This window comes from Heteronotia binoei, chromosome 2 (genome assembly GCF_032191835.1).
Source record: "Heteronotia binoei isolate CCM8104 ecotype False Entrance Well chromosome 2, APGP_CSIRO_Hbin_v1, whole genome shotgun sequence".
NCBI lineage: Eukaryota > Metazoa > Chordata > Lepidosauria > Squamata > Gekkonidae > Heteronotia > Heteronotia binoei.
In genome coordinates, this window is record NC_083224.1 from 123,834,844 (window position 1) to 123,860,585 (window position 25,742).

At 40.0% G+C, this 25,742-nt stretch overlaps 1 protein-coding gene across 4 annotated transcripts in view; it reads right to left on the reverse strand.

Moving 5' to 3' along the window:
• JAK1 (Janus kinase 1) overlaps positions 1 to 25,742 on the reverse strand; it is a 142,826-nt gene that overhangs the window by 46,655 nt on the left and 70,429 nt on the right. For 2 of the 4 annotated variants that reach the window (XM_060231953.1, XM_060231952.1), the window contains 3 exons: positions 5,583 to 5,660; positions 4,171 to 4,369; positions 937 to 1,060 (listed from right to left, as the gene is read on the reverse strand). In XM_060231953.1, coding sequence (XP_060087936.1) covers positions 937 to 1,060; positions 4,171 to 4,369; positions 5,583 to 5,588 — 329 coding nt within the window. In that variant the 5' untranslated portion in view covers positions 5,589 to 5,660. The remainder of the gene's footprint in view (positions 1 to 936; positions 1,061 to 4,170; positions 4,370 to 5,582; positions 5,661 to 25,742) is intronic. The other 2 variants (XM_060231954.1, XM_060231955.1) reach the window with 1 other exon arrangement.

A 25,742-nucleotide genomic window follows, 5' to 3' on the forward strand; every position in this document is an offset into this window, starting at 1 on the left:
GTCATAGTGCAGGACTAGGAACAGGTAAATTCAATGGATTATCCTAGGGGCAATTACTCTTTTTCAATCTAATCTACCTCACAGGGTTTGTAAGAGAGATTTATAATCTACTTTTGTTCCTCAACATGCCTGATACCAGCAAACCAGATTTTGGCAGAATTCATTTTGATACAAGCAGCAAAACCAAAAACTTACTGTATTTTTCGGTCCATAAGATGCTCCAGACCATAGGACACACCTTCCTCTTGGGGGGCGATCCGCTGCCTCCGCCTCCGATCCCGGCGCTTCCCCCGCGCCTGCCTGCCTGGCTCCAGCTCTGCTTCCAGCAAGCGCTGGGATTGCTCCACGCTGCCCCCACCGCAAACCCAGCGCTTCACGAGCGCCGGTTGCGGAGGGGGCAGCGTGCTTCCTCCGTGCCTGTCTGCCTGGCTCCAGCTCTGACGCTTACAGCAAGCGCCAGGATCGCTCCCTTCGCCCTTGATCCCGGCGCTTGCTTTAAGCATCAGAGCTGTAGCCAGGCAGACAGGCACGGAGGAAGCACGCTGTCCCTTCCGCAGCTGGCGTTCGCGAAGCACTGGGTTTGCGGTGCGGGCAGTGTGGAGCGATCCCAGCGCTTGCTGGAAACAGAGCTGGAGCCAGGCAGGCAGGCACGGGGGAAGCGCCGGGATCGGAGGCAGCAGATCGCCCTCCCCCCCCCCCCGGAGGAAGGTACGTCCTATCGTCCCTTCGCTCCATAAGACGCACACACTTTCCCCCCCACTTTTTTGAGGGGGAAAAGTGCGTCTTATGGTCCGAAAAATACGGTAATCTCTTAAAGAGGATCCCCTGAGCAACAGCATGAAGATTTGTTGCATTTTTAAAGAAAGGAATTAGATGTCATAAGGAAGGAGACATAACTGGAGGTTGCAACAATAATCTTTCCACAGAACATATTACCTCATACGATAATGAACGCGAAGTGCAGTTTTGTCCTCTATCTGGAAGATGTGATTTGGTGCATACCACAAATTTCTTTTCTCATCAAAGAGTGCGAACAGATTGTGACACAGTGGAGATATAGCTGTAAAAGAAAAATAAAACTTATCACACCAGTGGTTATATCATGAAGGGCACATACAAATGTGTCTTGCCAACTCCTAAAATGGAATTATTTAAGAAGCTGTGTAACATTTAAAAGTGGCCACACTTCTGTAAAGATGTTTTTATAGGTTATTAATTGCATCAATTATTGAAAGGTAGCAAAAGTTGATTTCACATTCTAGCTGTAGGAGGCTAACATTGAAAGGTTAGTAGACTCTGATCAAAAGAACAGGAAAACTATGTTAAGAGGACTATTCAGTGCACTATAGCCTCAAATGCTGCTAGTCGCAGAGAATCTGGATACGAAGTCCATATAAGGACAAAAATTCCAAAGAGCTCAAATACAGGTTCTGTTTGGATGTTACTTTCACCATTACTTCTAACAAGATGGGGAGCTGGTCTAAGATTCAAGCACTTCCCTGCATTTGCCTTCTCTCACTTGGAAACAGAAAGCAATGCCCAACCAGTGAATCTCTCAATTATTGTTAAACATTCCCAATAATCCAATGTAAACTCTTTTTGGTATAGTTCAACCTTCAAATAAACCACAGATATTCTGAACTGTTGTGGTACTCGATCCTGATCTCATCACATGTACAACTAAGGGAAGAGAGATAAAACATCGAAATGGGTCCTCAGTAAAATTCAACACGAAGAAGTGAAATAATACAAGCAATTCTGGCCCTGACCTGGATAGCCCAGGCAAGCCCGATCTCGTCAGATCTCAGTAGCTAAGCAGGGTTGACTATGGTTAGTACTGTCTTTGAAATACCCAGTTGAGAGATGGGGGCAGACTTATTCAGCCACCTCCCTGAACATTCTCCAGACGCCCCAGTAAGCGTCAGTCACCAAAGGTCGACATCAGTGTTCCCTCTAAGCTGAGTAGGTGTGAGTCAGCTCACAGTTTTTTAGCCTCCAGCTCACACATTTTTGTCTTAGCTCAGGAAGGATGCCCCAGAACACACTAATTTATGCAATAGCTTACAGATTTAATGCCAGTAGCTTGCATCTTTAATGCCAATAGCTCACAAAGTAGAGTTTTTGCTCACAGGACTTCACAGCTTAAGGGAACACTGGTCGACATGACTTCCAGGTGCAGACATACACTCACGAAAAATACAAAAAAATTACAAGCAATTCTGGACTTTCCTTCGAGATACTTTCCTAGGGCCCAATAGTGCACAATTTTTCCTCATTGGGGACATATCACTCACCCAGTTATGCGGTTGGGGGCCATCATTCCTGCAGGATGTACTCTCCCCATATGTTCCACAGAGAGCCCTGCACTTTTCTCAGCGACATTTTCTGGTTACCCCTGTGCGGCAGAATTTTTTGGGGGGCTGGTTTCAACTCTGGCTCTGGTGGAATGCTCTACCAGGCAAGATTTGAGCCCTGCAGGATCTCTTACAATTCTGTAGGGCCTGCAAAACTGAGCTGTTTGGCCAGGCCCTTGGTTAAGGCAGTGGATGTCCATGCATAACAGCCTTCCTACCGCCCACCCCCTCCATTACCTTGCTTTTCCCTCATACAGAGATACCGGTAAGTTATACATGGTCAATATCTATTGCCTAACCCTGATCCATCTGGCATATACACAGGCTCAACCAGGACTTTCTGGAAACTGTCATCTTGAGAATGTTTTGTTGTCTTGGTATTGTGTTGTAATTTTATTTGATTTATTGCTGTATTTTAACTGTTTTTAACTGATTGTAACCCACCCTGAGCCCACTTGTGAAAAAGAGCAGGATAGAAGTATAAATAAACAAATAAATAAAAGAGAAGATACCAACATTGTGCTGTATATAGGCTAGAACAGTACTGACAAGTGTTTGACAGCTCTGAAACTCAATTAGTATGAATAATAAATGAACGTTTTAAGTATTCATTGTTACTTATTATAAACCATTTTCATTTAGCAACCATGATCAGCAGATACATTCTTGAAGTCTGCCCAAGAGATCTTCACTGTTCATAAACAATGAGTCAAAAGGGACAGGGCCTTTTAAAGAGGGGCTATTAGAGCTCTTTTACACAAGGAACTCACTTGGGCAGACAAAATAATCCTTTGTTTTCAAATAACAGGATCTTGTAGGACAGAAATGGGCAAGCAGTACTGCAATACAATCACTAGAAGGCAAAAAAGATACATAAAGAGATACTAGGGTTGCAGCCCACAGTTCCCAATTTTAAGGGATCCTCACTACCATGGGCCAGCTGGCCAGTGGGGAAAACCCCTCCTCTAAAATAGGGATGTTTCACCAACATGATGGCATCACCTGAAATTATGTCATCACACCAGGGACATCATGTGGGGGACACTCTGGTATTTGGACAAACTATGGTTTTGAGGGTTAAGAAACCATAGAGTTTCACCAAAATACCAGAGCACCTGCTATGTGATTATGTCACTTCCAAGTTATGTCATTGTTCTGAGGACATCACACAACATCCCGGCACACCCTTGGTACACCCCTCAAATCCCCCCACTGGAGGGGCAATGTGACCTGGCAACCCTAAGAGATACAGAAAAGCATTCTGTTGAAACCAGAACAGTGCCAAATGCTGAGCTTTGCTCTATAAAACTGACTACCACAGTGGAACTTCCTGACCAACCCTAGATCCACAGGAGAAGACAGTGCTCAGTTAAGAAGATGATTCTTCAAACCATGGTCTCAAGCGGCAGAAAAAAGCTATTGGCTTGTGCGCACTCCTCCCTTTTTGTGGTCCTTCAACTTTTAAAGAGATTTTAACATTTGAAAGTCTTATTTCAGGAGACAACAAAACACTGCTAACATAACAAAACATGAACGATCATACAAAAATGGAAGCTACATAGGGAGGGGAACAGAAGGCAGTAACCTCCAAGCTCATTTTTGATCCTCAGTCTCAGCCTACTTCAGAGAATTTCTGTAAGGGTTAACTGGCAAAGAAAAGAACAATGCTAAATATAATAAAACAAGGATTCCAAAAAAGAAAAACCTCTGCAGAAAAATTCTTTTCTATACCCAAAACTACACAGGGCATTTTTGCAGAACATACATTTCCTGTGCCACTTAAAATAGTAAGATTGGTGATTAATGCAGTACTCACAGCATTTTTGGGCAGCTTCAATGCAAAGTTCTTCTGCTGTATACTTGCCATATGTATACCGGAGAGGCTTCTCTTGCAAATAGAATACCACTTCCAGCCCTTGCTCTTGAGCATATGTAGTCAGTTCTGCATTTCTTTTGGAACTTCTCATTTTTGCACAGAAAGCCATAGCTTTGCAGTCTTCTTTCACATTGATATACTACACATAAAGAGAATATTACAAAATACTTCAATGTTTTATTGTTATTTGTTTCTATAAATGGAGCACAAAGCTAGATGTGTGTGTTTTGTTGAACCTTTGAAGTCCAGAGATGGTGTGGGGGGATGCAAAATAAATACAGAATATAGGCCCCAGACTTTTCTGAAAATGAGATGTTATCAGATAAACCAATTTTCACCCTTGTAATTTTTCAGCAGGGACCAAAGGCACAATAATAAATCTCCATTTTTACTACAATGTTATTCCACACCTTTCAAATGTTTGGAGCAGTCTACAAAATTCAAGTACAATACACAATGAAATTAACAGCATAAAACAAAACAGGCACAAGCTCAGGAAATTCTCTGGAATAAAAGCAAAGTTTTACAGGTCTTTTGAGTGATAGCTAAACAAGAAAATTCCCTCACATTTTCTAAAAACTATTCCAGAGAGGGGGATCAGCAACTGAACTGATACAATCCCTCATAAAAGATGTCTAGGAAGATACAAGCTGATACATGGATTCAAATTGGGAGAAGTGGTCCTTTAAGTGTGTACATCAGCTTAATTATTGGCATCCTAGTGTACAAAACAGATTTTGTCAATGAAGAAAAAGCTCCCAATACCCTCATTCTCCAATTGGTCTACAGAACAGAATGATCAACATCCACTGACCAATCAAGCAAGCAATGTCGATAGAGTACAATTTTCTTTGTTCATCAGTAGACATGAATCATCTATCGGTGAAATTAAAGCCATCTCTATGTTATAAATAGACCTAAAGACAGGCTGAAATGGGTCAAGGGAAAAAGTGTCATTCAGGTTTGCCTGAAGCTGCTCCACTGAGAGCAATAGGCCCAGAACACTGTCACAGTTAAGGGTGAGCTTACCATATAAACAATATCTCTGGAACAACTTCTGTACATATGTTTTTCTTTATATCATAAATTTAGTCAAATAGATGGTCTGTTTTACTGCAACACAAGGAACAACTTTCGTATGGGAAAATGGCATATCTGGCCTTGCAAAGCACTTCAGTAAAATTAAACAGTCTTAGTTTATAAAACAGCTCAAAGTTACAACAAAGCATAACTTATTTCTTGCATTGCATGGTTTGCCTTATGGTTCTTCTAGGTTGTGATCAAATTAAAACGCAGGCTTAATGTTAACAAGAATCTGAGCAAGGAACAATGGCACACACACACATACATACCGGCATTTATATGAATGTCTGTTCCTACAAGCCAGCAGAATGGTCTCTTCAAATAATCCAAAGCTCATTCAGTCCTAGCTGAAAACAAAGAGAAACAAAAGAATAGAGTACTATAAAGCTGCAAGAATAAAAACTTTTTAAAAGCTCAACAATGGAAAATGAAATGTTCATTTAACCAGAACAGGTTCTCCCTCAGAAGGGAGTCCAGCACTAGAATTACAGCAGAAACAGGTTTCCCCCCATTTTTAAAATTTTATTTAAAATATACAAAAATATATAGAAACAAAATAAAATACTAACAACCCCAAAAGCAACATACACACACACACACACACACACACACACATATATATATTCAATACGGCAGAAGCCGTTAAAAGAACAAAGCAAAAAAGGGCTTGTATACATAGACACTTGAAAATTGCCAAGTGATCACTTTACAAACTGACATGTTGATTCAAACAGCTCTTTCATAGAATCATAGAGTTGGAAGGGATCCCCAGGAAATTCCTGCACAATGCAGGAAATTCCTGCACAATGCAGGAAATTCTCCAAGTTCACAGGATCAGCATTGCTGTCAGATGGCCATCTAGCCTCTGTTTAAAAAGAAACCCAAGGAAGGACAGCCCACCACCTCCCAAGGAAGCCTTTTATATGAAAAGTGAACAATGCTAGTACAAATATTAAACATACACCATGTTAACAACCTACAGCCAAGACATTTCTATTGAACCTCTGGTTTTACTAAGGAGGATATTCTACAATCTACACGATCTTGCCTGCATACTTACTCCTCTTGTCTTGTGGATCATAGCACTGAACTGATAGACCAAAAGAAAAACTAACAGCCTGTTTCATATGTGTGTAAAGCTTCTTAATGAGGACTATCTGCACCCTTCTGTCGGTAATAGCTCCAAAGCACAAGCAAAAATTACTTCCTTGCTAACGTATTGCTTCCATGAATTCTAACTTTAATAAACAATCAACAACAACTTCTAGTCTCCCCCCACCCCACCCATGGCCAATAATTTATTCACACTATTTCCCATTTTTCTCTAATGGAAAAACTGGAAATCTGGGAGAGTACGGAGGGGGGGGGGGAACTCCCATGAAATATTTTCTCTACAAATGGGATCCTGGGAAGTACCTGGATGGGAGACCTCCAAGGAATACCAGGGCCAGGATGCAGAGGCAGAGCAGCAGGCCACCCCTCTGAATGCCCTTGCCTCCCAGCTCCACTAAGGATTACTAGAAGTCTGTCATGACTTCTAGGCATGCATGCACACACACAAAACAAAACAAAAATATTGCAATTTTATATGCTAAGTTATAAATTATGCAATTTTTGTTGTTAAAACACTAAAATTAGTTCATGTTTGATAGAACAGTAAAAGTTTGTAAGTATTGAATAATTTCAATTTCTCCCAAAATTTCATCCCCTCCACTCCCAAAAACTGGGGGGGGGGGGTGCAAACGTTCCCCCCTCATGCCTTCAAAATGTCCAGTTATGTTGCATCTCTAGAAATAGTCAAGCAAAACCTGCTTATCTAGAGTCTAGGTAAGAGAGATCCTCTTTTTAAGCAAAAGAGATGCATTACGTAAGGGGTCTATATGGGAAACAAGACTATGCTTTAAAGACATGCTTGAACAAATTTGTATTTTCATATTACTTCTGGATGATACTATACCACTTGAAGATGTTTGGAAATTTCACAATATAAAATGCTCTCTCAATTTTCTGTACAATTACTGTTTATGTAACACTAGTAGTCTACAAATGCCAGCATTTAATTATATAGCTCCTTGCTGCTTGCAAGAAAAAAATCTTTGTGTACCAAGATGGGGAATTGTGGCTCTTTATTAAGATGGACAGACCAGTTCATTTCATTTGTGTTTTTAATAGCTTACAACAGAGAAGCAATAGATTTGCTTCTAGCATTAAAAATGAGGTACAGCTTTAAAATGTGAGGAGTAAAATGTACAGCTTTCCCATAAACCTTACCATAATTCAAAACTATTGCTTTTCAGAGCTGCTTTTATGCTACACTTAACCCCAGTTCCGGTTTCCAATTACAGAAGCTGTTCCAGGAATAGAAAAGAAAGAAAGAGTAAATACCTCGACAATCTTCTGTGGCCCAAAACAATCAATATTTAGTCAATAGCTACACTGTTGAGCTGTCTTTATATCCTTGCATTCGCTAGAAAGGTTTTGTTCTCTTCTAAACCCCTAATTTGCAAAAAGTTAGTCAAACAAATCTTCTACTACATCACTTATTACTGTAATTGTGCAGCATATACATTTTTTCTCAGAACACACAATATGTTTATTAAGAAAGAGTATGGGAAAAGAAATCTATTCCCATAGTCCTTCCTTTCCACAAAGGGAGCAATTCTAAACAGGTCTACTCAGAATCTCATGTTTCTCCAGTGCGACTTACTCCCAGGAAAATGCCGTCACAGTTGCACTGCATGAGCTTGAATTTGGTTAACTATTCTTATAGTTCTGGGGTAGGGCTTTTTCTGAGCAGGTCCGGCTGACTTGGTGATGGGGGTGTGGCCTAATATGCAAATGAGTTCCTGCTGGACTTTTTCTACAAAGAAGGCCCATTTGGGGTATGCTGATGGTAGTTCAGTGCACAGAATTCCAAGATCTGTTGCCAGTATTTGTACATCCACTGCCCATTCACTGTTACATTTTCTGAACATATTTTATATTTTGAGTTCACATCCACAACTCAGAAATTGTAGATACACCCTTGATAAGGACAAAATCTCACTTAATTTAATGGAACTTACTTCTGAATAAACGTGCTTAGGGTTTCACTGTTAAAATCAGTGCTGATACCATGCTTCAAGGGTGACATTGGGGTGACATTGCTTTCACAGCGTTTTCATGGCAGACTTTTTACGGGGTGGTTTGCCATTGCCTTCCCCAGTCATCTACACCTCCCCCCCCTCCAGCAAGCTGGGTACTCATTTTACCGACTACGGAAGGATGGGAGGCTGAGTAAACCTCGAGCCAGCTACCTGAAAACTCAGCTTCCACTGGGGATCGAACTCAGGTCGTGAGAAGAGCTTAGGACTGCAGCTTTAGCACTCTGCGCCACGGATTTCTTTAGGGTTAAGCTATTATAATATCTCTATAAATACTAGTTAATTTGAAGAATATTTAAAGTTTTCAGAAATGTGTATGTACAGTCGATACATTCTCAAATTGTTAATGCCCTTTTGCTCCTCCATATGCCAAGCTATCCTTTCAGTAACTTCTCTGATCTAAAGAGACAAGTTCCTGTCCCAGCACCTTCATAATTACCTGTCACCATTCGACTTTATTAAGGAGAGCTTTGATATTATGCCATATTGTCTTCTCAGCAATTTCCTATCTTGAACGATGGACAGTGCTGATGATTATGACAACCTAGGGTAACCGTCTGCTTTGGAAAATACCTGGAGACTTTGGGGGAGGATCCGGGAGAGGGCAGGGTTTGGGGAGGAGACGGGCCTCAGCATGGTACAATGCCATAGAGTCCACCTTTCAAAACAGCAATTTTCTCTAGGGGTTAGTGTAACAAATATACAAGCTTCAGTGTCAATGTGGCTGACCAGAAAAATCACCAAAGAAAGCAAGATACTATATTTCATACAATTCATACATACTGACATATACGCAATACAATACAATCCAAAATAATACTTCAGTCACAATAATAGTCCAGTCACTCATCCGGGATTCCGTACAGACATTGTCTCTTTAAATCTGTATTTCCAATCATTCTTCAAGAGAGCTGAATTAGAGTGATTTTCGTTGCTCTTATAATATCCAAATGCCTACCACTTGTGGAACAGAAAATGCAGCGATGCAGGGCATTGAAAATCAAACGAGAATTCATGGAGAATAATAAACTGAAGAGAGAAAGAGAACTCATCCTTTCTCGAAGCCAGACTGTTTCGAATGCCTTCATCTGCTTGATCCTTTATAACAGTACAAACATTCTTCTCAGAGCCACAGGAAAACATCATTCCTTGATGAAAACATGACCTTCAAAGAATCTACACATACTGCCAGCTGGAGACCAGTTGTAAAAGTGGGAGATCTCCAGGCCCCACCTGGAGGTTGCAATACTACAAAAAACCATGAACAAATTTACGAATACACTGTAACTCTTTTTATCAAACAGATGAAAAGAGTGACAGTCCATTCATATATTTATTCACTTTTTTTGTAGTATTGCTGTCTCTCTCATGAACCTCCCTTGTTGTATTCTTCTTCCCACCTGGAGATTGGCAACACTATGACAACAACCACAGCCAGTAAACATTTTTAATATATGGCACCTTTACATAGGTTTCCTGTAGTCCAGATAGGGTATTGCATGCCAGGATCAGACTGGTTTCCCAGCAATATCTCCAAATCAGCATATATTCTGGGGGCCCCTTTCCTTCCTCCAGGAAACAGAGAGCACAATCCTATGTTATTAGTGGATGCTTATTCCTGGGACAGAGTCCTTAGGATTGCAACCCTTAGAGGCACACAACCAGCTTGCATTAAACCAATGAAATGCTGTCTCTTTTCTTCTGAACAGAAAAATAAACCGGGCGGGGGGGGGGGGATAAAGGAAGTTTGCCTAAAGAACTGCCTTTCTACTTATACCCAGCACTCCTAATCTGCCCAACAGGTCCTACTGGAGGTACCACTTTACCAGCCAGGTTCATTGAGCCATAGCAAGGACAGCTTTTGTTCAATGGAGCAAGCTGCCTTGTTATCATTCTAAAGAATGTAAGATGGTGCTGATAAATTCCTTAGTTATAAAGCATCTAAGTTATATAGTATTCATTCACTTTGAGGATCATAATCTTTTTTTAAAAAAGACTTAAAAATGAAAACAAATGTTCAAGTATCTACAGGGGTGTGGAACTCATTTGTTAACAAGGGCCAGATTTGACACAAATGGGGCTTTGTGGAGCCAAGCCATGCATGTCATAAAATGTACTGCAAGATAGTGGCGATATAAACTTTATAAAGGATACACAAACACAATTAAAGATATTATTTTTAACTTAAAATACAAACATGCTTAAAACTGTAGTATTTTTGTTTAAAATGGAAAGGTGGGGGAATACTGGGATTTGGCAATGCAATTTTTAAAATAAAACATGAAGAAAAAGTACAAAGATCACAGCAGAAGCTAAAAATATAAACTAAAATGTAAAATGCTCTGAGCCTGTGAAAACATGAAATGGTTAGGTATTGCAAGCTTCTCTCTCCCCCTCCCCGTTCAGATTGGCAATGGCTCTCTCCAATATAATATTCCCCTCTGGATGTGGGTTTCCAGGTTAGAGTACTCACTAGGCATCAGTTCATTCATCAGAGACAAGCTGGCTCAAAGGAGCAACCCTTTATTTTCAAGGAGCTTCAACTGGCCATAAATGCTGTAAAAAGTTGCAAAATGCAGACTTAGCTCCAGTCCATTGAAATACATCATAGCACAAAGTTGCAAGGAAAACATGGAATGGATTTTCCATTAAGATCTATGGGTGCACAGACCTCAATGTGAAAACCATTCCATGTTTTCCTTGCAGCTTTGGAAGCCCAGAAGTCAGCAAAGTCAAGGCAGAGGGAGCTGGGAATGTCATCCGCATCTGCAGCATCGGAGCTTCAAAGAGTGAGGACAGGAGGGGGAGGAAGGAGAGAAAAGAGCCCCGCAGGCCTGATTAAAGCCCTGGGCAGGCCGGGTGCGGCCCAAAGGATGGGAGTTTGACACCTTTGATCTACATAATGGTCTCATTGTACAGTTTCCATCCCTACTGTCTCTGAACAGAAGATGTCAAATTAAAAAACCCATTATTAGGCATTAATCATAAACATGTCAAGGTAGAATGAGGCAGAGAAAAAGAATAAGGAACAAGAATTACATAACTGAAAAACAACCAGTGGAGAGAAAAAGGGCAATATTATCCAGGGTTGTTTACAAACTGTTCCCTAACCTCAAAGCAGCTAGAAGAAACCTAGCCACTTGACTAGTAATATAGGAGAGGGATGGTAGCTCAGTGGTAGAGCATCTGCTTGGTAAGCAGAAGGTCCCAGGTTCAATCCTTGGCATCTCCATAAAAGAGTCCAGACAGCTTGAGACCCTGGAGAACCGCTGCCAATCTGAGTAGACAATACTGACTTTGATGGACCAAGGGTCTGATTCAGTATAAGGCAGCTTCATATGTTCAAGGGTTATGATCACATAGGAGGTAATAAACCAGCCACTTTTCAGTGTGACCTATGAATTTACATATGAGGGGGCGGATAAAAGAATTTCTCTGTTCAGATATTATTTCACCTTATCCTGGCCGATGCCAGGCTCTAGGCAATGTACATCAACATAAAATACATATAAAATCAGTAAATCCAGTTAATTAAGAACAGTTTACAACCCGATGGCATCCTTTGTAGCGTGCAACAATTCAGCTTTTGAGGCATCAGGAGCAGAGAATCCCCGAGCGGGGCACTAGCCCAACAACTGTCACTGTCCTTAAGCAAAAGCCTGGCAAAACATCTCTGCTTTGCAAGCCCTGCAGAATTGTAGAAGATCTTGCAGGGCCTTAGTATCTTCTGGCAAAGCATTCCACCAGGTCAGGGCCAGGACTGAAAAGGTCCTGGCCTTCATTGAGAACAGCTTGTCCTCTCTGGGGCCAGGGATCACCAGTAGATTTTTACCTGTAGAGCGTAATGCTCTTCCAGGGGCATAGTGGAGGAGATGGTCTCATAGATACGTTGGTCCCTGACAGATCAAGGCCTTAAAGGTCATAACGAGAATCTTGAATCTAACTCTGTACTCAACCGGAAGCCGGTGTAGCTGGTGCAGCACAGGTAGAATATGTGCTATCCGTGGCATTCCCATCAGGACTTGTGCTGCTGCATTCTGGACCCATTGGAGTTTCTGGGTCAAAGTCAAGGGCAGGCCAGCGTGGTGTGAGTTACAGTAGTCTAGCCTGGAGGTGACCGTCACCTGGATTACTGTGGCTAGGTCTGAGTGAGGCAGGAGGGGAGCCAGTTGCCTAGCCTGGCGTAGATGAAAGAACGGCACTTTAGCAATGTGTGTGACCTGCACCTCCAGGGTCACTCCCAAGCTCCTGTCAGCTGGCAATGGTGTTAGTAGCACCCCATCAAGGGCAGGCAATCTGTGCTCCAACTCCAGCCCTGGTCCCCACCAGCCACAGAACCTGTGCCTTTGAGGGGTTCAACCTACTCTGCTTTAGCCAGCCCACCATGGCCTCCAAACCCTCTACCAGAGATGATGGGATCGAGGCCGGCTGGTCACCAACAGCAAATACAGCTGAGTGTCACCTGCATATTGATTAAATTCTACACTCTTATTATTTCATTATATAATACTATTGTTTATGATACAAATTCAAACGATTCATCTTCAGTACATACAAATGAGAAAAGCAGAAAGAAAGAAAAGTTCTATCTACCATAAGATAGAACTAACCGGTTAACTTTAGCAATATTAAAAATAAGAACTAATTAGTTAATTTGACAATGTTGAGAACAAACATAAGCAGAAAAGATTTATTTAGCTTTAAAAATATATGATCCATAGATGAAAATAACAAACAGAAGAGAAACATCCAGATTCTAAAAACTTCACTTGCCATTTCAAAGTCACATGCCAGTTTTCTTTTATTAATTCAATGTTGACCAATTACGTAAAAGAGAAAATTTATAATCCCTTCTTTTTGAAAGTTTTCCAAGATCTTCTTGATGAAGTCTGCCTCTTCCTCCTTTGGCACATTCATCAATTTTGCTAAAAGTGATGAGGCCTCCAAGCCGTCACTTCCTCCTGTAAAAACTTTAATCAGTCTTGAATTCCGCCTCCTCTTTGTAACTGCGTACAATGTCTACATTTTGATTTCTTTCGGCTCCTTTCCCAACGGATCTTTGTCCACTTCTCTCGACTCTGTAGACATCACTGGGGTCTCTTTACCACTCCACTCATGTAAATTTTCAGTTTTGCTGTATTTCAAAATAAAAGTTTCCACCCTGTTTTGTATCAACTCTGCCAGCAGACAGATTTCCTGCTTTAAGGAGAATATGGTAACCATAACATCTTTTTTATCAAGTGCTTCAAGTTGCAATGCCATCTTCTCCACAGTATAACTCAGTCTGATAATCAAAGTTAAAAAATAACTCTAAGTCCCAGATAGTCTATCTTTCTAAATCTCCTCCAGGCACATGCTTTTCTCTTACATTACGGTTGTAATAGTTTCAGTCCCAATCAAGTATCAAATGCATTTCTCTTAAAAGGTACATCCAGCTTTTATTCAGACTGTATTGTAATAAAACAATGTTCTCATTATAGCTTGTTTAATTGTAAGCCAAATCCGTTCAAATAGCTATGTTCAGTCCAATTTAAGTTACTGAGAATTCTTAAGCTTGTTCTTTGTCTTTTTGAAGCCTCCCTCGCGGGGAAGGGGGGATATCCTCCTCTTCCCCTTTTTTTGAACAGTCCCAATTGGGGTTATAGTAGAAGATCCATTAGTCAGTAGTATTAAAAAACAGATTTACTTGCATTGTAGTATTTCAATGATTAAGGTAGAAGAATGATGTATTAAAAGCTTGTTAAAAGAAGAAAGCAGTTGGGTATTCACCTCTTGCTGCCATCATAGTGACCGTGGCAGTGGAGCATCGAAGTGAACAGGAGGAACAGGGACCAGCCGCCACTGTTTCCCTGGCTCCTGTAAAGTCCCTTGCTGTCAGGAGACCCCTTCAGGGTCCCCCTTGAGATGCCACAGCTGAGATGGCACCCCTCCTACTGCTCAGTTTGGGTGGCAGCTGAAGACGAGCTCTGCGAACCCCAGTGAGCTCGAGATGCCAAAACCCGGATCTCGGCAGATTGGAGTTCAATGGCACCTTAAAACTAATTACATTTATTCCAGCATAAGTTTTCCTGAGTGCACATCAAATTATTGTTTCCTGGGTCATGCTGATGAACTTCTTTAGAAATTTTGATTAAATACAAGAATCTCTTCCTAAGAAGAAGCTTTTAATATCATCTCCTGAACAGGATGTTGTTGTCATATGGGAGGGAGGGGGACAGCTTTATAAAAAAGCCTAATCAGATCTGAAAATATTTTTTACAAAGGGAAAGGTGCATATTGTTGCAAACTTGAATATATTCATGTAGTATACAGCAGGCAATGTTTACATTCACTTTAAACACTGTGTACTCCATCTAGTGCTTAATTATGAGGTTCATAACTAAGAGAAAGAAAACACTGCAGATGTGGAACACAGTCTTCATGTCTGTACCGGCAGCTTCCAAAAATGCCAGATTTAATTTCAGAGTTACAGCATTCTGCAATTTACATAATCCACACATCTCTTAAATAATATTTGCACAGTTAATTCAGGTTTGTTTACTAAAGAACACATTACAGTAGGATTACTGATTTAAGTTTACTGAGTCCCTAAGAAAACAGTGTTGCTGTTCAGAGCATATTGGAGGTTGTCTTCCCACCCAAACACTAAGCTACTGAGCCATCTTTAAGACCAGCTAACTTTTATTCAGAATGTAAGCTTTTGTATGCTCTAAACAGATTTCATCAGACAAAAATGGAATGCCAAGCAGTCCTAAATATAGAGAAAGTGGACAGTGAGTTGGTATGTAGAATCATGGAAATGTTTTTAGCAGATTAAAAGAATCACAAATTGGGGTCTGTGTTTGTTAGTTAGTGTTGTTAACTGGGTTGAAACAACAGTGGAGGGTGATAAAGGGCAGATTGATGTCATAGGTATGAAGTGCCAAAGATCTGGGTATCCTTCCGGCTTTGTTAGTTCTGGGTTTAAATAGAGGGCATTAGTTTCTCAAGGGGTTATAACATCATTCTAATTTGCCATTAGAAAAAAAAGAATACATTAAAATATAGTGGAAGATTGGTTAGTATATGTAATAAGATAAACAGCCAATATCCCTTATTTGAGTATGTCAATACAACCCCCCCCCCCCAATATTCTGATTTTTAAAGTTTTATTAATTTCAAAGAATGGAGGATAGGGAACAGGAAGGGATAGGAAATAAGAGTACAAATTGATCTTATTCTGCATGAAAAATATTTTCAAGGAATACAAGTCTACATCTGCAATACTTTCTTGAAGTACATAAATTGTCACATATTATCTCTAAACTATGCATCAACAACATTTTGATATTTTGTGTTACAAATCTTTGTTAAAATATCTGTTAAATTTGACAATTCCAATAAAGGCAATCTTATAATACAGAGTACAGGGGGAAAGGAGATATAAATTCACACCAGAGAATCTTAAGAGTCTTGAGTGTCTAACCAGGCATAAAATTTCATCCAATATTTTCTTGCTTCTTCCTTAAGATTTCCCAGCCAACAGCTGGGATAAAAAGTCCAGCTCTGCTGTTTCTAGAATTTTCCCCACCCAGTCCATTCTCGTGGGAGTTTCCTGAGATTTCCATCTCTGCTCCAAAAGAATCCTGGCTGCTGTATTAAAATGTGCCAGCAAACGTCTCATTTCTTTGGAATAGTCTTCAGGAAATATATTCAATCAAAACAATTCTGGTTTGAAGTGAATCTGTGTCTTCATAATCTTCTGTAATAGTTTGTGAACCATTTTCCAGTAGTCCATCATCTCACATGTCCACCACATATGATAAAAAGAACCAACCTGTTTAGTACATTTCCAACATTTGTTAGACATGTTAGTATAAATCTTACACAATTTCTGTGGAGTCAGGTACCATCTATAAAACATCTTATACAAGTTTTCTTTAAAAGTTACTGAGCTAGTTAATTTAACATTGAACTTCTACAGTCTTTTCCATTCTTCTAATGTAATGCTGTGACCCAAATTTCTCACCCATTGGACCATACAATCTTTTACAACTTCATCTTGCGTCTTCATCTGCAGTAGATATGCATATAGTTTAGAGATTAGCTTTTCTTGGGGGCCTAGGAAGATTTTATCAAATGGGTATTGTTCTGTGTTGAAGCCTGTCATCTTGTCTTTGGCATACCTAGATTCAACTTGCATTCTCAACCACCAGTTCATTTTAATGTCCATATTTTCCAACTCCTCTCTAGTTTTCAGCTGATTATCTTTTCTCAACAAGTCACCATATCTATAACTCTGATTAGGTTTTAAAAGATTTGGATGAGTAAATGCTTCCACTGAAGAAACCCATCTTGGAATTTTTTGGGTAAATTTTCGTTTTTAACCATGACCATATATGATACAAAGATTTCCGAAACCAATGGTTCTTAAAATAGGAATATCCTTCAAGTCTTTGACACCATAGATACGCATGTCACCATAGAGTCACAGTTGTCTCTTGTCATTCAATAATATCCAGTCTCTTACCCACAAAAGCACAGAAGCTTTATAATACAATTGCCAGTCTGGGAAGCTCATACCTGCTCTTAACTTAGAGTCTTGCAGTGTCTTTAGTTTGATTCTAGGTTTTTTGCCTTGCCAGACATATTTTGAGACCATCTTATTCAATTCTTGAAAAAACCTACTATTTAGAAATACTGGAATAGTTTGATATAAGAATAATAACCTTGGCAGGATATTCATCTTTATTGAGGCTATTCTTCCCATTAAAGATGTTCAAATCTTGCCATTTTTCCAAATCTTTTTAAATTTCTTTAAGTAGTTTATCATAATTGTCTATTTTTAAGTTGCTGCACTTATTTGAGATAAGTACACCTAGATATTTAATTCTTTTCGCATACAAAAACTCTGATTTTTGCTAAAGAGATTGGATTTGTTTCATCATCATGTTTTTGTCAAAAAATTTGTTTTGTGGTAACTGGTCTTCAGTCCTGCCCAGTAACCAAATTGTGTAATCATGTTTATAAGACAGTCTATTGAATCTATTGGTTGCTCTAATATAAAAACTAGGTCATAAAAGCTCTCAATTTGTATTATTCACCTTTTATCACTGCTCCCTTGATACTTGTGTCTTCTCTTATTTGATTGTTCGGTATTTCTAGAGATAGAATAAAAAGTAGTGGTGACAGTGGACAGCCTTGTCTTGTACCTTTTTGAATATTAATTGCTTCTATTAATTCACCGTTCACTGTCACTCTTGCTCTCTGAAAAGAATATATTGCTTTTACTGCTCTCAAAAAAATTTCACCACATTCCATACCTTTCAGTTGCTGTAACGTAAATTGCCAACGAATGTTATTGAAGGCCTTCTCAGCATCCAAGCAAATTAGAGTCAGTTGTTTCTCTGGATGAGTTTCATAATATTCCAACATTATCTTTCATAATATTCCAACATATTCTAACATTATCTTTCAAGAATCTTCTAGGAAGGAATCCAGCCTGATCTTGATGTATTATAGACTGTAGAACTTTTTTCAAACGTTGTGCCAATATTGCAGCAAAGATTTTATAATTCACATTTAAAAGAGAGATTGGACGAATAATTTTTAATATCTTTCAAACCCACATCATCTTTTGGAATTAAGTTTCAGTTTATTTCAATTTATATCCTGCCCTTCCCGCCGAAGCGGCTCAGGGCGGCTCACAACATATAAAATCTAACATAAAATTTGGCTTTAAAATACATCAATTTACAACAATGGCTTTAAAAATACATCAATTTAGACAATTTAAAACAGCAGAATAATAAAACATATAGAACAAGCGATCTGCCAAAATGATACACTACAACCTTCCATAAAGTTTCCAATGTCAGTTAGTTATAGGCCAGCTGGAAGAGGGCTGTCTTGCAGGCCCTGTGGAACTGCCCAAGGTCCTGCAGGGCCCTCACCTCTTCCGGCAGCTGGTTCCACCAGCAAGGCGCCATTACCGAAAAGGCCCTGTCCCTGGTGGATTTCAGACGGGCCTCCTTTGGCCCAGGGATTACAAGCAGGTTTTGAGAACCCAATCTCAGTACTCTCTGGGGAACATGTGGGGAGAGACGGTCCCTAAGGTAGGCAGGTCCTAGGCCATATAGGGCTTTAAAGGTGATAACCAGCACCTTGTACTGAACTCGGTATATTATTGGCAGCCAGTGCAGATCCCGAAGCCCCGGCTGAATGTGCTCCCGTCTTGGGAGCCCTAATAACAGCCGGGCAGCGGCATTCTGCACTAACTGCAACTTCCGGGTTCGGCACAGGGGCAGCCCCATGTAGAGGGCATTACAGTAGTCCAACCTCGAGGTGACCGTGGCATGAATCACCGTTGCTAGATCGTCGTGCTCCAGGAAAGGGGCCAACTGCCTCGCCTGCCTAAGATGAAAAAATGCGGACTTGGCAGTGGCTGCTATTTGAGCCTCCATTGTTAGGGAAGGCTCCAATAATACCCCCAAACTCTTGACCTTGTGTACCACTGTCAGTGGCGCCCCGTCAAAAACTGGCAGGGGAATTTCCCCTCCTGGGCCATGACAACCCAAGCAAAGGACCTCTGTCTTCACCGGATTCAGCTTCAATCCACTCAGCCTGAGCCACCCCAGCCACCACCTGTAACGCCCGGTCCAAATGTTCTGGGGCACAGGCAGGCCGTCCATAGTAGATAAGAGCTGGGTGTCATCAGCGTACTGGTGACACCCCAACCCATACCTTCAGGCGATCTTGGCAAGGGGGCGCATATAGATGTTAAACAATAAGAATATTGTAGCTTCTTGCCATGAAGCTGGTATTTGACCTTCATCTTGAATCTTTTCAAAGAGACGCTTAAAGGGTAACAATAAAGACTCCTCATAGGCTTTATAGAATTCCGCAGGCAATCATCTGGGCCCGGGGCTTTGCCATTCTTTTGAGATAACATTACATCTCGAAGTTTTCTTACTGTTATTTGTTCATTTAAGAATCTTTGCTGTTCCTCAGTAAATTTGTTAAGATTATTTTGATTAATGTAATCTTCTAAATCTGTTTTGTGAACTTGCTTATCTTCATATAATTTTTTATAGAACTGTTCCACGATTTGACATATCTCTTGTTTTTGAGCTTTCTCTTTATTATTCTCATCTTTCGGATGGATATTATTCTTTTGGTCTTTTCTTTGCTCATCCTATAGGCCAACCACCTTCCAGATTTGTTAGCATGCTCAAAAATTTTTTGTCTGGCATACCTCAATTTTATCTCCATCTCCACCATGAGTAACAAGTTCAATTGGTGTTGTATTTCTTTCACCTTATTTTGGAACTCATGTCTTGTCGGCTGTTTTTTTAAATTCTTTTCAGCTTCTCCAGCTTGTGACATTAGTTTTTGAAAAATTTCAGTTCTTTCTTTCTTTTACTTGACGCTATATCTAATTGCAAGGCTCCTAAAATAAGCTTTAGCAATATCTCAAACTACTTGCATCTTGACATCTTGTGTTATGTTCTGTTTGAAAAAGGATTCCATTTCAACTTTAGATTCTTTAAGAAAATCTTTATCTTTCAGAATTGAGATATTTAATCTCCATGAGATCTTCTCATTCGTGTACCTTTAAACTTTATCAATACAGGGCTATGGTCTGAGATAACTCTTGTTTGAATTTCTGTCTCAACTAAATCTTTAACCAAATTTGTAGAAAGCCAGCACATGTCAATTCTTGACCACGTTTGGTGACTAGGGGAGTAATATGTAAAGTCTTTAGAATTTGGGTATCTTGTTCTCCATATGTCAACCAAATCCAATTCTTCTGCTAGTTTCCAAAAACTTATTGGCAATTGAAGACTTTTGCTTTTAATCTGTTTATGTGGGGGGTTTTGTCCATTTGTCTATCAGAGACTGCATTAAAATCTCCTACTAAACAATATTCTACATATTCCAAATTTGATAATTTAAAATATAAATCTTGAAAGAATTTCTCTTGTTGATCATTTGGGGCATAAATATTTGCCAGTAAAAAATTTTTATTGTCCACTGTAATTTCCACTAATAGAATTCTTTCATCTTCAGAGGCATACTGCAATTGTGGGTTAAAATTTATCCTTAATATATATTGCCATTTTCTTTTCTTTTTACTCATGTCTGTTACTGTAAATAAGCGTCTTATTTTTCAAAAGATGTTGGTCTTTAGTCAAGATATGGGTTTCTTGCAAAAATTATGTCCATTTCCAATTTTATCAAATATCTCAAGGTCTTCCTCCTTTTGGCAGGAGAGTTAAGTCCATTCACATTAATAGAAACTATTGAAGCCATTATGGATTTTTCTTATCACTATCTTTTTATCTTTTTTGTCTGCTGTCTTGCCGGATATCTCCGTGATTCATTTGGATTCTCTTCATCAGAGCTTTCTTCCTCCTCTTCATCATCCTTTTTTCCCTTGCCCTCTTTTTCCTTCACTCTATCCAGTCTATCCAAAATTCTGAGCTTTGAAAATGGAGTTTATCCTGTATCTATTCTTCTGGTAAGTAAAAAGAAGGCCTTCCAGCATTAGCCATGCATAGGGTATTTCTCTTTCTCTCAGGAAATCTGTTAACACTTGGTATTCTCTCCTCTTTCTCTCACTGGCCAAGGTACCTCTCTTAAAATTTTCACCATGTTTCCGGCTATCATCATAGGTTTATCTCTTGCTTGCTTCAAAATATCATCTCTGGTCCTCTTTCTTGTAAGCTTCAAGTGGACTTCGCTGAGTAGTTTGTTCCATCTTGTATATCTTGATGGCACTTGTCTAACTTGATCAAACTCTTCTTCCATCCTTCGAGGAGTCACCTGTAGAATTTCAGCCAAGACTTCACTTAATGTTTTCTGCAAATCTTCAGTTTTCTCTTCTGGTATGTTTTGAAACCTCAACATATAGGCAGTTCTATCCACTTCCAACTGCAAGAGTCTAGACTCATGTATGTTCTCTTCTTTTCCCAGTTGTTCCACCTTTTGTGTATTATCTGTTACCTGGACATCTAATACTTTTAGGGCTTTGTTGGTCTCTGCTGTCTGTTTGCTGTTCTCCAAAAGCTCTTGTCTAATCTCTGCCATCTGTTCACCAATACTATCTACTTTACTAGTCAGCTGTGCTATGGCAGTCAGTAAAGTATTTTGCGTCTCTTTCATATCACCCTGCAGGGTCATATTTCCCTGGCCCATATTTCATATTTCCCTGGCCCAGATGCAGCGCTGGGTGAAGATATTGGTGGTTTTCCTTCTCGGTTTTCTTTTTTTTAACTGTTTCTTTAAAGCCAATTGCAGCTTTATTTTCCATTCTTATTAGAATAAATGCACTCACAGCCACCAGGTCTGTATGATGCCTCTTCAAAGTTTGTTTTGAAACTCTGTATTCCTGTTTATAACAGATAAACTAATCTCTGCCAGGCAGTGCCCTTATTATGGAATGATTTTAAAAGGAACAGAGCCTTCTAGCTTCTATCAACAATTTGTCATACCCAAAACAATAATAAAACTAATAATAAACAGACTTTTTAGTAAAACACGCTTAATACCACATAGCCAAAACAGTTCAATTCACCACAACAAAAACAATTCACTATAGCAAGTCCTCTGCCAGTAATAGTTCAATTGAAATCCAAGTCACTACGGGATCTTCCAACTGCTTCAAGGTATAAATTTGTAATCCAGGGCTGAATGCCCTATTTATAATCCAAAAATAAGATCAAAAATTAAACAAGTAATCCAAGAGAAAAATAAAACCAAGCACTCCCCAAGAGAAAGAAAAAATTAATAAAAATAGGAAAACTCCTAATTTGATAAGCAGAGAGGAAGAATAAAAAAATAAATCCAAAACCAAAAATATTCAAACCATATCCAAAAAATTCAAACCATGAATAAAAGGGGGGGGGAGTAAAAGCAAAATTAAAGGGTTATATCCATAACATCCAACATCAAGTAATTATAATCCACTTTAGAAATTGGCACAAATATTCTTCTTTCAACCAAAAATCCTATTATGTTTTATAGGTCAATATACAATGCCCACTAGAATTTAAAAGTCAAATTGGGGCTCATATAAATTTATTCAGAGCACTTCAGTTTAAGCTTCAAATTGCTTCTTAAGCCAGGTGTCCTTCACCCCCGTATATGCTTACAAACAACTTTCCCAAAGTCAAATCTTTTTCGCCATTAGGAAGTTTAAAACAAATCAATTAGATTCAGCCATCAAGTCTCTTCTATGTTTAAAGATTGGTGTGATTCTCCTCATGCAGATATTATAGGTATCACCAAGATAGGCAGAAACTTTTAGAAGCCTTGAAGGAGAAGGAGACTCTACTTGAATTCCGCTTCAGCCCCAGTTCTCTGTTTTCTTGCTTGTCAAGAACAATGCCTTGGAAATCAGCAAAAGAAAAAAAAGAACATTTACAGTCATAATAGTAAAGATGCAGCTTGTCTTGCTGTTGCAGAGTCACTTAGATCAGAAAAGGGAAAGGAGGAAGCCAGCAGTCGACCCTCAAGCCATTTAAAAATGGCAATTGGAACAGCGAGGCTTGGAACGAGCGGGATTGGGGGGCAGCCGCCTCCGTTGTCATCCCCGTTCCATCGCTCGAGCTCCCTGCCTTCTAGGACCCTTCCTGGGTCCCAGAGTCGAGTCACCCTTCGTGGGGGACCCCTCAAACAGTCTGATTTAGAAGTGGCTCTGGACGCGCCGGCCCGAGCTGCTCCTAAAGACGTGTCGCCAAAACCAGAAGTCTCCCCCACCCAAATTTTAGATACACTGTTCTAAAAGAGAAATACATTCTAGTTTGCCATTAGAAAAAAAAGGGTATATTAAGATATGGAAGAAGATGGGTTAGTATATGTAATGAGATAAACAGCCCATATCCCTTATTTGAGTAGGTCAATACAACCCCCCCCCCCTAATATTCTCATACACTGTTCTAAAAGAGAAATACATTCTAGTTTGCCATTAGAAAAAAAAAGGGTATATTAGGATATGGTAGAAGATGGGTTAGTATATGTAATGAGATAAACAGCCCATATCCCTTATTTGAGTATGTCAATTAAAAAAAAAACCATTATTCTGATACACTGTTCTAAAAGAGAAATACATTGGAATACTGTGGATGTATCGCTATACCCAGTGAGAATTGGTTTAGCATCTGTAATGAGATAAAAAACCAATATCCCTGTTCAGTCCAGGGGAGGTGTTTGTTCCAAATTTCATAATAATTTGTAATCCAGCAATTTCTCTTTCCATTCTGTTCCTTAAGTTCCTTTGCAATAAAACAGCTACTTTGAGGTCACCCATTGAATGCTCAGGAAGGTTAAAGTATTCTCCGACAGGTTTCTCAGTTCTGTAATTCCTGATGTCAGATTTGTGTCCATTATCCTTTGGCATAGGGTTTGTCCTGTTTGCCCTATGTAGAGAACTGAAGGGCATTGTTGGCATTTAATGACATATATAATGCTGGAAGATGAACAAGTGAATGGGCCTGAGATGTTGCAGTTGATGCTGTTAGGTCCAGTGACTGTGTTGTCTGGGTGTATGTGGCAGCAAAGTTGGCACTTGGGTTTAATGCAAACTCTGGTACCAGTGTTCATGCTCAGATGCGATGTTGTATTGTTGTGGGTGAGGAGTTGTTTGAGATTGGGGGGCTGCCTGTGTGCAAGAAAAGGTTTACCCCCCCCCCAGCACTTTTGAAAGAGAGCTGTCACTATCCAATAGAGGTTGTAGGTTGTTGATGATACGTTGAACATAACTCTCTTCAATTGAGAGTTATGTGTGACCACTAGTGGTATTTTGTTATTGTCTCTTTGGGGGTCTGTCCTGTAATAGGTTTTCTCTGGGTATCATTCTGGCTTTGTTAATCTGTTTCTTGACTTCATCAGGTGGGTACTTTAGTTCCAAAAAGGTTTGTTGTAGATCCCTCAGGTGAGAATCCCTGTCAGTAGGATTGAAGCAAATGTGGCTGTAGCGTAGAGCCTGGCTGTATACAATGGATCGTTTGGCTTCCCACTTGGATCTGTCTACTGAGCCATCATGAGTCTCATGAATGAAAGAAAAAGCATCAGCTCACAGAAGAGTAGGTAGGAGGGAGGGAATGTGTGCCTGCACAGAAGACACCTTAATGAACAACTGTTTTCATCTTCAGTCTTCTGTGCAATCCCACATTGAGAGACTATAGAGTTCCTTACCTTGGAGGTGGGGTGAGCATTAGTTGAATAGGGAGTGTAGAATGACACTACCAACTGCCAGTTCCCTTTTTGCATTCACATTGACAGCATAATGCTTGAAAAAAGTGTCCAAGGATGACCACATGGCTGCTCTACAGATGTCCTTCAACAGAGTGCCCCTCTGGAATGCTGCCAATGCTGCTTGCATCCACATGGAATGCACTTGAGCCTTCAGGAGACATGGCAGACTAGGTTGTGCAAAGCCTAGTTGTATTGCCAAGACTATCCACCTTGAAATGGTCTATGCTGAGACTGTCTTCCCCTTTGAGCTATCAGAATAGTACAAAAATAAAACATGGGGACTGCTGGAAACCCTTCGTTCTGTCTAAGTTAAACAGTAAAGATCTCTTAATATCTAATGAATGCAGTGTCTTTTCTGCTTCTGAAGTAGGAGGGGGAAAAAACACTGGAAGAACAATGTCTTGTTCATGGTGGAAGTTAGAGGCCACCTTGGGCAAAAAACATAAACTAGGTCTAAGTACTACAAGACTTGTCTGAAACTTAATAAACAGATGGTCAGCCTACAAGGCTGCCAATTCCCCATCTCTCCTGACTGAGATAATTGCTACCAAAAATATGACCCTGAAGGACAAGAGACATAAGCTACATGAGCCAAGCAGTTCAAAGGGCACTACCATGAGCTGGGAGAGGACCACTGACAAGGACCATTGGAGTACTATTGGCAACAGGGGTGGAAACAAAGTGAACTACTTCTTCAAAAAGATGCTGGGTGGGAAAACCGCATCTTGTCCTGCATCTTCACATGGTAAGTGGATACAGACACGAAATGTACTTTCAGGGACAAGGCTGCCAAGCTAGACTCTTTAGGAGCCATTAAATAGGACAAGTTTCTGTGGGGCCTCCCTGTGTCCTGGCCCAGGTTGAAAAATGCCCCCATTTACTCATATAAGATCTCCTCATAGAAAGTCTATGGGCATTAAAGCAGGGCATTGACTACTTGGCCTGAGAACTCAAACTGGGAGTGCTCAGCAGCCAAGCTGACAATCCAAGTCTGTGCAGTTCATGATGAATGATGGGGCCCCCGCGAAGCAAATCCATGGCTGAGAGGAG